Below are 14,466 nucleotides of genomic sequence, written 5' to 3'. Positions count from 1 at the left end.
TGAATAAGAGTATTCTGCATTTCGTTCGTATTCTCGTAATGCCGACTACGGAGCATCGGAGGCAAGGAGCATAAACTTTAAGTAAGAGAAAATTTGCTTCGAAATATTCCCCGTACCGAAAAGACAGCAACTAGGGCTTTATATACGCTAAGATTTCTTTTAAAAATAACACATTCGACGAAGTTCGTTCAGAAGTTAATAAAAATTAGTTGGAAACTTAGTGGAGCGCCGTCTATCGAGACAGACGTGTTTGCTAGCGCCCAGGCTCCAAGCTCTCCGCTTTCCGCCTTTTGAATACCTTCATGTTTTACTTACGTTGCTACTTCATTTACTTTACATAATTTCACTGCTTCATTTTTCATATAGGGGAGCGGGGGGCTAGTTGTAACAATTTTTCGTTTCTTGGCTGTGAAAGCTTACTGTTTTGATGTTTATGAAATCTAACAGTACTATTCCAATTAACAACTATCCAACTATCGATTTCAAATAAATTTTTGATCAAACCTGTAATGATTTTTTGTAGAAACGGCTTTGAAAAAAAACTGACGAGTGTTACAACTTACCCCGTGATTGGGGCTAGTTGTAACAGGCTAGGGGCAAATTGTAACATTAGGAATTGAAAACCAGTTTTATATTTTACAAAGATTTATTTGGCATATTTAGCCTAAGAAATTTAACAAACGCTAAAACAAGTTTAGACTTTAAAGTTTTATTTTTAATCTAACAGAAAAATAATCAAAAATAAACAAATAACAATTGTACTTTCTTTACTTAAACTTTGCTATGAAAGAATTTTAAGCTTACAGCCATTTATATTCTTAACTACTTCAGTAATCAGACTTTGATTAATTTAGCGTGTTTACCATTATAAACCTTAGGCATACCAAACTTAGAGTTTTATTCTAAATCCTATAGAAACATAATAAAAAAATAACAAAAATATGTTCTTTCTTAAACTATAAAGAACCTTTAGGTTTACAGCCATTTATAAAAACCATATCTAAATTTCTTAAGTAATCAGCCTTTTGATTGACATTTATATTCTAACTATTTCAGTAATCAGACTTTTGATTAATTTAGCGTGTTTACCATTATAAACCTTAGGCATACCAAACTTAGAGTTTTATTCTAAATCCTATAGAAACATAATAAAAAAATAACAAAAATATGTTCTTTCTTAAACTATAAAGAACCTTTAGGTTTACAGCCATTTATAAAAACCATATCTAAATTTCTTAAGTAATCAGCCTTTTGATTGACATTTATATTCTTAACTACTTCAGTAATCAGACTTTTGATTAATTTAGCGTGTTTACCATTATAAACCCTAGTTATACCAAACTTAGAGTTTTATTCTTCATCCTATAGAAACATACTAAAAAATTAACAAAAATATTTTCTTTCTTAAATTATAAAGAACCTTACCTTAGGTTTACAGCCATTTATAAAAACAATATCTAAATTTCTTAAGTAATCAGCCTTTTGATTGACGTAAGTAAAATATGAAATCAGTCTTCATCGGAATCACAATTGAGACACACAAATGAGATCTTATTTCCTGTTGCACATTTTACATGTGCCCACATCTTGCACATGATGCATTGTATCCACTCCTCGTTTGAATTTTCATAAGTTTCCCCACAAGCTAAACAAAACCATTCCTCGGTTTCAGATTCCGAATCAGAATTTAGAACTTTCTTTTTTACTTTTTCTATCTCTTGTCTTTTAACTATCTTTATCTTATCTTTTTCCCTTCGATCTTTTGTCATCGTTCTTTTGCCCTTTCCCTTGCCTTTCTTTGTCTCTTCTGATTTTTTTGTCTTATTTAACTTTTCTTCGTGTTCTTTTTCTAACTCATCTTTCTCCGGCGTGTCTGTGAGGACACAGCATTTTCTTTTACGTTGAGGGCGGTTAGTCAGTTTTCGTGGTGGAGCTTTCGGGTAAGGTCTTATTTTAGATGGAGAGAAGTCATTTTGCTTTTGAAGACCAGAAGGTCCAGGAGTCGGCTCAAATTCCGGTTGACCTTCAGGTAAAGCTGTTGTAAATAAAGTATTATCAATTCTAGTTAAATTTGAAGTTACTGGGTCACAATTTTCCATGGAACTTATGATTTCACTGACACTTATATCTAAGGAACAATTATCGAATGAATCTATATTAGGGAGATTTGTTGTCAAGCTAGAGACAGTAATGTTCATATCTGTTTCTGATTCATTGCTTGCAGGATTTGGCCGGTCCGTTACATAAGATGGGGCAAAATCTGAATCTTTAAAAATATCTGCATTTAGAGGCCATATTCCAGTGGCTTTAAATCCACTCATTATATTAGAAGGATTCATGGCTAATGGCAAAGAATCCTTTACGATTCCAGGAATGTCATATATGGTCATAGTTTTCCCTGGGTTGTTATGCATCCACGCTGTCTGTGTTCGGCTTAAGTAATTCTTGAACGGACCATAAACTCCAACATCCAACGGCTGCAGATTGTGTGAACAGTGGGGGGGAAATGATAGCATGATAATGTGATTTTCTTTTGCTTTTTTCACCACTGAGATGTTTACGTGTGAATGATGATTGTCGAGTAATAGGAGGACAGGTTCATTCTCCGACGGCTTGACAAACTTAATGAAATGATCCAGAAATAAAATAAATTCTTTTTCCGTCATCCACCCCGAAGAATTTCCAGCTCCAATACAATCTGGTGGTCCACATCTTACAAAAATATCAGTGTATCTGAGCCTTGGAAACACAAACATTGGCGGGACAGAATTTCCTGAGGCATTAATGGCACATACAAGAGTTACAAGGGTACCCCTTTCAGCAGAAGTAATAGCTCCTACTTGTTTTTGTCCTTTTGGAGCCACAATTTTCTTTGGTTTCTGGACTGTAGTCACTCCAGTTTCATCGATATTATATATTCGCGATGGTGTAAATTTATACCTATCCATAACTTCTGTAAGTTTTCTAAAAAAATCTTGAACATTGGTTTTATTAAAGGATGTGGCGCGGCTTAGAGATGTAGCTTCAGGGGTCCTAAGAGACAGTCTTGGATTTCTTGCCATAAAATTTTTGAACCAATCTGGCCCAGCTGATTCATTTTCACTCCATGACGGAGGAACGTTTTTTGCTTCAATCATAACAGCACACTGGTATGCTAACTTTCTGACTTCCAAAGGAAGCAACCCAAAGTAAATGTTGGAACAAGTAAGCAAGTACTCACAAATTTTAGCTTCTTCTTCCTCTTTAAAAACCAATCTAGGTTTGACATAGCCTACTGATAAAGATTTGTCACTCTTCTTCTTTTTCACGTATCTATATAGCGATACATGACACAAATTAAAATGTTGTGCAGCTTTTCGTACACTCGTTTTATTTTCCAAGACTTCAGCAGACGCTAATTCGTAAACGTCTTGGCTTTGAGAAGCACGTTCAGTTTTTCTTTTATAGTTTCTCATTCTGAAATAGATAAAATCAATGAAGTTCAACAAAAATGTAATCAAAACATAAAAAAGAAGGAATTTAAATACGTCCCGCGTGATTCCATAAAACTTATGAATTAATAAGGGGCAAGTTGTAACAAGTTACAACTTGCCCCGTAAAAATGTTACAACATACCCCACTGCGACATTTTTTGAAAAAACTTCTAATAAAAAAAAGTCGCTTACATGGTGTGAAATTCCAGTTAATATAATCAAACTAAATAATTGCTTAATGTATTTGTATAAATCAACAACTTCTAAACAATTTGAAATCTACGATATTCAATTTTTTATAAACAATAAAAAGTCCATTACCTGGCTTTATCGGAGAGCCTGCACAACACCGCTTCCAGCGCCGTCCGGCGGGGTACTGATCGCGCGTATACGATAGAATGGGTAATACGTAGTAGGTTAGGTTGAAAATCAAACGAATATTCTTCTTTTTTGTAGGAAAAAAATGCTTGTTACTACTTGCCCCTGTTACAACTAGCCCCCCGCTCCCCTAAAGTACAGCTTCATTGCTTGCCAGCTAATTTTGAATACCCAAAGTATATAGAAAGAAAGAAAGAAAATAAGTTTTATTGCGCAAAATATAAGACGCATAAATGCCCTTAACAAAATGAGCATAACATGGATAAAAAGATAAAAAGAACATAAAACAAATATAATATAATTAAATCATGCTTTGTGCACAATACTGTTATTGATACTACACCAAATATTAAATTCGAACAATACCCACATACTCGTACTTAAATTATAATACCAATTATGTTATTATTATACCATTATATAAATTTCGATATATCGGAATTGTTACGAAACGGATATTAATTTCACGAGCGACAGCGCAGGTTCCGGAAAGTGAATAGCTATTGCAAAATTTCCTTTACTTTCGCTGTTTGGGTGGACATTTGTTGGTTATTAAATCAATGGTGTTGGAATTTGAAATCAAAAGTAATCCGGTTGTGCGGAAGCATGGAAGGAGATGGATGACAGGGAAAATACGCGAGAAAATTCAAAAGGAAAGCACGGTGGAACGCGCGGAAAATTGGCTTCATTAGATAGAGGGACCGAGGGGCGTCATGCAGGACACACGGCTGGCCCCGACGGCTAGCGTGATGCAATTTAATGCTCCTTACTCCCTGCATGAAGCTGCGCACTTTCTCCAATGCTAACCATTGTCAATATTCTGTTTGTAGTGGTGGTCTTATGGAGTGATTTTGTTAAGCTTACAATTAAGTAATTTGAGTGAAATCAGTTTCTATAGTGGATTCATAATTCCGTATTTTTCGACTATCAATTTGTGAACTCGAAAAATTCACCGTGATAATCGTAGTTGGATTTATAATTTTTACCGTTAAAAATAACATCGCATGAAAACTATTTTTACATTCAAGAAAATTATTTAAATAGACTTTATCACATAGACTTTCATAACAAAACATTCATTTTAAATGTAGTAGTTATTTTTCAAATATTTTTCATGTAATGTATTATGCAAGTTGGCAAAGTTGTGATTCTGAGAATCTCTCGCTCCATACCTTCACTCGAACAGCCAGCCATTCAAATTTCATATATCAAACACTGATTCACACATTCTCTTGAAATTTTTCATGTTTTCACCTGAAGACAAATTTTCTTGAACATTGTCGAGCAACATGCAATATACGAGACTGGTATGACATGTATTACGAAATTTTATGAAAAAGTCCTAAGATTTATGGTTGTTTCATAGCAAGCAAAAAACGCTTTTTTAGGTACACGGAGGGGCGTTGACTCGAGAAAATCGTGAATTATGTTGTTACACATAAACAATGAACTAGCATCTCATCTAATCTTATTTGAGGTTATTATGTTCCTTTGCCGAGTGGAGGTCTCCCTAAGGTCTGGCCTCGCCTCCCGGTAAAAATATTAGCTTTAATATTTTTATTGTACTCATATTACATCACGCTTGTGCCTCGTAATACGACTTCAGAAATAATATGTCAGATGACGTACACCCACGGCTTCCTTACGACGAAATGCGTAGGCGCAATGTTTAATTATTTCTACAGGTTTCGGAATGGATATTGAAATATTCTATGATGGCCTATTCTTCTAACACTTCTTTTCAAATAAACTAGCTAATCTGGAAAAGTTATGGTGTTCAGTTTAGGCGCCCACCAATCTTGCTTGAAGATAATATTGTAGGTGATCTAATTGTTGGACGGACGGTTATAATTTATGATTCCAAATTAAATAATAATATCCGATTACCTTCTATCCGTTTTGGTTCAGTTTTTATTATACCACTATTATTCTGTTATTAGACTGGAAGCCGACCTCAACATAGTTGGAAAAAAGGCTCGGAGGATGATGATATTATATTCATCCACTATTTTTATTTTACATAAAAAATATGTAATTTATAAATACTCTGCGATTGATAATTGTTTAATGTTAATTAACCCTACATATACGAATGTCGTAGCTTATAATTATTATTTTATGAACAGCAAAGTTTTGTTGAGCTTGTTAACTCGGCAAAGATGAGTGTTTAAGTTTGCCCGAAATAGATGTTTTATGATATGTAGTGAGAACAGTAAACAACGAAGTTTTGGTATCGCAACCGCATAGCTCGGGTTGGGCGAGGCTTGTTTATGTGGCAATTGGCGTAGCAATGAACCGGCATTCTAGCTGGGAGCAAGTTCTCAGCAAAGGCGTTCCCGAGTTGAGTAACAAATTGAAGTATGGCGCCGCCAACTCGCAAATAATCATACACAAGGTGGGAGTCGGCGCTCTAGCTGAAAGTTCATCCAACTTGAGACTGATAGTAATTCACTCTAGAATTGCGGCCAGTAGAAGGGAAAATAACCTGAATTTCCATTTTGCCGATACAGAAATATCGAGTCCACTCCATTTGATTGTGTATCTTCAAAATTGTATCCTTTTATTTATTTAAGGAGAAGTCTACGTTCATAATGTTTGTTTGGGAATTGTATGAAGTATTTTTTTACTTTTAAAAGGTCTAAATATTTGCATATGGTTTGAATAAATAAACATTGATCATTCTTTTATTTTAACGAAGTTTCTGGGTATATTTCTGGAAAACCTTTTAAATGTTTCATTCTGTAAAAAATATTGTAAAGACTGACACGACGTTTAATTTTATAGTATTTATGTAGTGCGGACGTGAATATATGACGTGAAGGTTTATTGCCATACACATTTTCTTAATAACCTCCTGAGCTAGTAAATTGGGAGCTATGAAAGCCGCGTCATTACATACACGTTACTTAGAAACGTAGTCGTTAGTTTCATTGCAAAATCATATATGAAAAGATACTCTAATTAAAATGGTAATACATTTTTATAGTCAAGTAGAGTTTGAAGACTGACAAAGGAGGAACATAAGGTGGTGTAATATAGTATACAAAATATACTGTTTTGCAAAAATTACAATATCTTTTAATTGCTCATACATTTCATGCCCCGAAATCCTTGTCCACATATAAAAATATTTTGAGGATAAGTATTGTATTTTTTTATGTTACGTATTTTTATTGTTTTGTGTTTAAAGTAAACGATAACGTGCCAAAAAATGCAAACAAATGCCATTATCTGAACAGCAGTTTGATGAAGATTGAACGCACAGACGATTGCGTAAATAACTAACACTTCGTTAAGAACCTTATTCCGCGCGCTCGAGCGCTCACCCGATTTATTCCGCCAATGACACAGTATGATACGTAATATTTCAGTCCCGCGAATTCCTTGCTGAGGTAAATGGGTAATTGTGGTGCTCAAGCTGGTGATAGATCGGCGTTCTGGCGCCTACCAGAACCGCAATCATTTGTTTCACCCAATTGACTGCTACAACTTGCCGCCTATTCACATTCCCCATTTGTTACTTTTAAGCTACCACTACTCCACATGGGTCCAGATACAACGACATATTGTTCTGAAGATCTAAGGAACTTCTCACAATGAACGAGCAAAAGGTTTTAGTAATCTCTGCAGATTTTTATTACCTATTTTCCATACTCATAACTCACATCTTAGATGCGGCCGTTTCAAAGTAGGTCAGTTTGCAGCCATCATATTCTACGATTGAACGTAGATAGGTGATTTCTATACTAATAGTAGTAATCAAATACGGCCCGAGGTTCTATCGATAATTGCAAGCTTGATAACTGTTAGAGGCCAGTGATTGAAACAGTCTTGTTGCCAAGAACAGTAAAACTGAATGATACATTATCTTGTTTGTTTCCCTCCCGCTCGCTGTTTTGATTCGATGAACAAACGGTATTGAATGACTTATTTTGTTATTGTAATTTATTTCGAAATTAAATCGATCAACTCATTGTATTGTGTGAAGTTTACAAACAGACGAATAACAATGGAAGATTAGGCCGATTTTAGTTGAACGGCCATATAGATTCACAAAATCAAATAATTCCCTTTTGAATATTCTACGACTCATCCAGTGAAAAGCTAATCCGCTGAATAATGGGGGTTATAGATATCAACGTGGAGCAGGCATGGCGGAAAAATATGTCAATTGTTTGCCTCTGTATGAGTTTATGGTATTAATAACTTTAAATAATAAATCTCGCCTTTTGTTGATGTTTTAATTGCTTTCAGTAGTATTTACGTGAGCAGTTTTACTGAAAATAGTATTCAATTTAATCCTTTAAGAGATTGTGTAAATATTGTTGTTTTAAGTTTTTATATTGAGTACCATTTCATTAAAAGCCTTTTAATCAATTATATTCGAGCTGATTTTTTCATTTCATTTGTGATATCCATTGTAATTTCGATTTAATATTAAAGTATTTCTTTGTTATCCTTCCTCATGCAACCAGTTAGTTGCATAAAAACCCATAAAACAAAAAAGGATCAAAGTTTATACTTATTCATGTTAAAAGTGGCGAAGTTTGTAAAGCTCATTGACGTTATGACGTTGTGTACCTGCGATAGACTATAAACAATGTCTCTTTCACATCAAGGACGGCGACATCGCACACAAGTACTTTACTTTCCTATTCATCACAGATACGGTGTGTTTAACATTCTATTTTAGAACACAGAATGGAAATTTACCCTGAAAAGCCAACACCGCTTACAGTTTTGGCGACAGGAAATCATTGCCAGGTTACCTTTGGATTTATAACATACTAAACTTATATAGCCACCGTACCTTACTTATGGCGAAATGGCAATCCTTAGAAATATACAATAAAGAACTTTGAGCCATGAGAAAATTGGATTGGCGTCAAAAAGTATTTGTGAGGATTGTTTTTTCTTCTGCAAGTGTTTTGGCCGCTACCCTTATTGGTCCATTCCAAGACATCCAATTTTTTTTTGTTTATATGAACAGAAAAATTATTTTTTATTTTATTGCTGCAAAATCATTGACGTACGGCATTGAGTTTTGAGAAAAAGTGTATTGCTTCATTTATTTATTTCAACCAATACTAAATTAATGATGTAATAGATCTTGAAAATAGTGTAGGTAAATAAGGGCCATAAAATATACAATGTATAGGTTTATGATATTCTTTAGAGTAGATACTCAATAACATCCTTATTCACATAGAGCTAAGGTAGAAACATTCAAATATTTTTAAAGTCACAACGCGGGTCTCGAACCAGCACACGTACTTTGACGTTATCAAACCTTTAGATAAAGCCAACTTTTATAACCGCATTAACTCTAAAAAATAAGTTGTTAAAATACAATAAAAATGAAATAAAGTAAAATCCTAGTTTTCTCAATTTTTCAAACCGAGTCTGACAACCAAAGTTGATCTCGGTAAAGTAATATAAAATGGTGAAAATACATAAAAGAAAACACGAGTATCACCAGCGTTAACAAAAACAGAGCCACCTGTTTTATAGTCTATCTGTGAGTCGGTAAAACTTGAAAACAAAACAAATTACATTAGTACAATGTTGGTGAAAAGTTCTTTCATGGAAAACATAGAAAAGTTTCTGAGTTTCTCCAGAAACACAAAAACAAAACATTAACAACAAGCAGAAGAGACACCTGAAACTTTAATTGCCTAATAACCTCGGAATTACGCTTATCTTACACAGCACAAAGTTTTTCAGTGATACAGACACTATTTTCCCTTATAATTATTTTAAATTAAACAAGCAGTTACCAAAATGTTGCGAAACTAACTTATTAGTTATGTTGTTAATTACTTAACGAGTAACTTCCTACTCACCATCCGACGAGATAACTGAACCGCTAATTATTAGCAGCAGCAGCACAGCTGTCACTGCCGAACACGAGGCCAATCTTCGTCCACTCATCATGTGATTAGTTTACCCCAGCGACATGTTAATAGTAACAACTTTTTGAACAATTACAAATATGTCAACAAAAGTGTTGTGATGAATGTCAGTGGGGTAACGAGGTTCCCTCATTCATTCGGCATCGGAATCGGGTCCATTAAATATTCATCGGCAGGTGAGTCGAGCGGGCTCGTGTGTCGGGTGCCGGCGAGCGACGTACGGCGGCGCGCTGCGGTCTCGCGGCGCTCTGGCTGCGTACTGCCCGCGCTACGCTACCCGCGCCGCTTTGTCTACGAGTGTTCTACGCTCCCGGCGCTTGCGTAGCCCCGCCTCGCTCTCGGATGAAAGGACGGAACATTACCAGTATTTGTAACAGTTTGCGTCAAATTGATATAAATGGAGACGGTTTTAATAAAGTGTAATTGACTTTTGCCGACTTTGCGTCGCATTAATTTCGACCACGCTAAGACGCCTCGGGCAGGTGCGGCGTTAAATACCACCACGGCAACTTCGCTTTCTGCCATGAATAATTTCAAATTTAAATGAATGTTAATTATGATGAGTTTTTAAGTTCACTTTGATATTTCAGAGATTGGTGTTAAGGTATAAAAATGATTCCCACTTTATTAATATTTTAATTTTGTTTCCACGAAAGGTAACTTCAAAATCATGTATTCCCGCGTTAAATCTTTTAAACTCCATAATTTAATATTTGATGAAATAAAATTCATCAAAGACGTTCGAATAAATGGGAAAACTCCTGAAAACATGTGCGTAATTTATACGATTACACGATCATTTGCGTACGTAACATCAATGAGGTTACATGCCGTCTTAATAATTAATGAGTGCGATCTAGCAGCGACGATTACAAACGAAATGCGTTCCTGAAGAGTTTCCAAGAGTCTCCGTAATAATGAACATTATCTTCTAGCTAATTAATAGACGAGTATGAAACGTAGACAAACATGGAGCATCTTTAATTAACAGTCGCAGTCGAGATTAACAACGTTCACGTTAATATTATCAGAATGTTTCAGGCCGGGTGAATCCAATAAGCATGAATAATTAATTGTAGTGGGTATGTTAATATGTCAATATGGTCTCGATCTAATAGGATCTGTAATAACTGCAATCGAATGGGATATAAAACAGTGTTTATGGATGAGTATTATCATCTATACTAATATTATAAAGCTGAAGAGTTTGTTTGTTTGTTTGTTTGAACGCGCTAATCTCAGGAACTACTGGTCCGATTTGAAAATTTCTTTCAGTGTTAGATAGCCCATTTATCGAGGAAGGCTATAGGCTACTTTTTATCCCGGTACGGGAAGTAGTTCCCACGGGATGCGGGTGAAACCGCTGGCAGAAGCTAGTTTGTTTTATAAAATGTTTAAGCAAGATGTCTTTAGTGTTACTTTTCTTGAATGTAGCGATGTTAGCTGAACCTCTTAAAAGTCCCTGCAACGGTTTATATAATTTAAAGTCATAGATGATTTCCTAAAAAGCTGAGTGGTATAATTTTAACTCAATGGTTATAATTTGTAAATGTAGTACTTATTGGAAAAAAAATGTTTAAGAAATTCTTCATAATCTGTAAAATCCACGTTGAGTCGTTGTAATTTTTTTATTAAAGCTTTATTAAAATTATAACGACATTTTGATTTTTTATTCTTTTTAATTTAGACTCTTTGATCATTTATTTCTCGATACACGATGCTCTAAGGTCACACCGTTTTATGAGATCAAAAAGCTTTCAATTGTCATCAGACGATGGATATTAATAGTTCATTGCTTAGAACGTTTATTTTATTTAACTTTAAAGCTGAATACAATGAAATATTCTGTTCTATTGTTTCAGTCATTAGTACAATTGAAATACGAAATTTTTGGAATTATAGTTGGTACAATAGCAGTTGCAAAGGGTCTCATCTTCACACTGGTACGTGTATATTTTAAAAGGTTTAACTTGTTTCAACTTTGTACCTATTTAATTATGATTACAGGGCCAGGAGAGATAAATTAAAACTGTGGGTGCTACCGCAGCGAGCATGACCAGCTACCTCACTTATAATAAAATAAATTACTTTACTACTCTCCTGGATGAAAATACCGTAGTTTTAAACAGGTGTTATAAAAATATAAATTTTTGCAACAAAAAAATTAAGCTGTTAAGCGCGCAGTTTAGCCTATGTAGTTCTAAAAATCAGGTTTTATTGATTCTGGTTTAAAACGGTAACATTCGGGGTTCTTCCTAATGGGCCGTTGCTTTCGAAATGTGAAAAAAGAAGGATAGAGATTCAATAGGACTTTAGGAGCAGAATTACAAAAAAAAAAAACTATGAATCCTATGTTGTAAAATATGATCCTTGGTTACTAATTACGATCATGAATTGATTGGCAAATTAGTTCAACAATACCTTTCAGAAAAATACGCCTCAACATTGAAAATATTTTATCTACCAACGAATCGCTATTGACATACTACGTTAATAACCTGTCGATATGGATATTTCGAGCATTACTACTTATTCCGGGGAAAATAAATAAAGGCAAGCGTGACAGGCGTGGGCAGAAGGTCGGCTGTATGGGGGATCCGTGGCGTCTAAGCTCACAAACCCTTTTTTCCGTCTTTGCAAATCGTCGGGGATTAACCCAGAAGAGCTCACACCTTTTCACAAATATTTTTTGTGGTTTAACCGCCGGTAAAACGGCCAGATACAAAGTGTTGCCTACCGATCAATAACTGTTTTGAGAGATAACGATTCGTCTCAATTCTTATCGATACTTTGATGAGGAATGAGCCCAAAGAAAAAGGATTTGGGTGTAAATGAGATTTTCCTGTACCTACCCAAAAATGAAAGAATCATTAATGGGGTTAGCCTTTTATATTCGCTTAAGTAAGATGTTTTATTTCACTTTTAAGTAATTTTAAAGGAGTTTCATAAGTATAACAATACAAAAGTCATAATAATATGACTTACTTATATTAAGTTGGTAGTCTATATCAATAGTAATATTAGAGAGCTAAAGAGTTTGTTTGTCTGAACACGTTAGTCTCATCCGATTGGAAAAAATCTTTATATGTGTTAGATAGCTAGAAGAAAGGAAAGGAGGAAGGAAGGGTATTTTTAGATTCAGGTGCTTGGAGTAGTTCCTAGAAACGTGTAAAACCGTTGGCGGATGCTAGTGTAATACATTTTTGTTGAACGTGTGTCGGAAATAAGGATATTCATAAAGTAGGCCCGCGTGGGCCTAAGTTCATACATAATCGAAAATGTGAGCATCTATTGTACTGAAAATAATAATCAACGGTGTTTATCTATTTGTTCGCGCGATTTCGCTATTAAACGGTCCTGTTCTTTGATGTCGAATAAAAATTATTGCATTGTAAACATTTTGAGAAAATCTTTTTACACGCGGCGGGGAGAACGTAAAAGTTTGTTCGTTTCAAATTCAATATATTATGGCGAGCGTGCTCTCGCTCAGCCGACACCGAAACTCACTCGAGCGTAGCTCATACAAAATTTATTGTTTTTCTAAGAAAATTTTCTTCGCACGACCCTACATCCTTGTTGAGCCCCAAGGGAAGAGTTACAAAAACTTAATGACCTCTTGCCGCGGTTAGATTGTTTAACCTATTGTTTTAGTTTAAACTTGTTAGTTAAGTAGATTGAGCCGGTGAGGGTTGTGACTTCGTGCGCTGCTTTCAACTGTCAACGAGTTAATTTCATTGTAAGGTTGCCTCATTACAGTTCTGAGTTCCTATATAGTTGGTATTATAATAGAAATATAATTTATAGGTATATGTATCTATGAATATTATTGTTATCTGGAAACGAGAAATACTTAAAATAATTTTAACTTTATATACTTACCAAGACAATTATAGCAATATTCTATTTTAGCCTAATACGTGTAACGACAAACATGTAGAGCTGGCTTTATTTAGTACCGACTAATTAGCCTGTAAACAAGCTACGTGTAAGAATAAACTCTGTAAGTACTTTTATTGGCACGATGATCACAGGACCAATATTTGAGCATTATTTACATAAACCCGAGTACGTGAACGGGCCGAGCAGGTACGCATGGTGCGTTAAATAAACCCACCCAAAACAAAAATGTGAAAGACTGCCAAGTTCGATAATATGGGAATGCTTCGCCTATAAAAGAAGTGAGATCTGAATAAGTACCAAGTTCCATACACATACCTCAGTTAAAAATAGTTACTTTTTAATGATGTCACTTGGCAAGTTTTCACACTCCTTGTTATAAACCTACTAAACGCAATGAATCAAGTATTTAATTTTCTATTAAAACTTGCCAAGTAACATCATTAAAAAGTAACTATTTTTAACTGAGGTATGTGTATGGAACTTGGTACTTATTCAGATCTCACTTCTTTTATAGGCGAAGCATTCCCATATTATCGAACTTGGCAGTCTTTCACATTTTTGTTTTGGGTGGGATTTCATTTATTTTTGTAAGGTTGTTTATTTTATTTTTTTCTTATGATGAAGTTAGTTAAAGAAATGTCTCATTTATACTATCTTTCAGATTTTTTTATATGCACTATGTTTCTTACAAAGAAATGAACTAGATTAACTAAATGGACTAGATTTACCAACTGACTGACATGACATGTTATCATATATTATGTTCGTGGATCAAAGTTACACATTTGTTATTTTCGAAAGTG

The 14,466-nt window shown here is 34.7% G+C and overlaps 2 protein-coding genes across 2 annotated transcripts in view; both read right to left on the bottom strand.

Moving 5' to 3' along the window:
* LOC124634556 (lachesin-like) overlaps positions 1–9,857 on the bottom strand; it is a 43,867-nt gene extending 34,010 nt beyond the window's left edge. Inside the window, exon 1 of the mRNA XM_047170175.1 lies at positions 9,695–9,857. Coding sequence (XP_047026131.1) covers positions 9,695–9,785 — 91 coding nt within the window. The 5' untranslated portion in view covers positions 9,786–9,857. The remainder of the gene's footprint in view (positions 1–9,694) is intronic.
* Positions 628–3,965, bottom strand: LOC124634555. Its single transcript, XM_047170174.1, has 2 exons — positions 3,795–3,965; positions 628–3,456 (listed from the first exon to the last, which is right to left on the bottom strand). Exon 2 carries the CDS (start codon positions 3,453–3,455, stop codon positions 1,509–1,511), a length of 1,947 nt encoding a protein of 648 aa, XP_047026130.1. The 5' UTR covers position 3,456; positions 3,795–3,965; the 3' UTR covers positions 628–1,508.
* Positions 9,858–14,466: the final 4,609 nt, after the last annotated feature.

Source organism: Helicoverpa zea, chromosome 11, assembly GCF_022581195.2.
Source record: "Helicoverpa zea isolate HzStark_Cry1AcR chromosome 11, ilHelZeax1.1, whole genome shotgun sequence".
Taxonomy (NCBI): domain Eukaryota; kingdom Metazoa; phylum Arthropoda; class Insecta; order Lepidoptera; family Noctuidae; genus Helicoverpa; species Helicoverpa zea.
The sequence above is the reverse complement of the archived record's forward strand: the minus strand, read 5'-3'. Positions and strand labels throughout refer to the sequence as shown.

Excerpts from the sequence above, each read along its gene's own strand:
- LOC124634555 (XM_047170174.1), bottom strand. The coding sequence starts at position 3,455 with ATGAGAAACTATAAAAGAAAAACTGAACGTGCTTCTCAAAGCCAAGAC.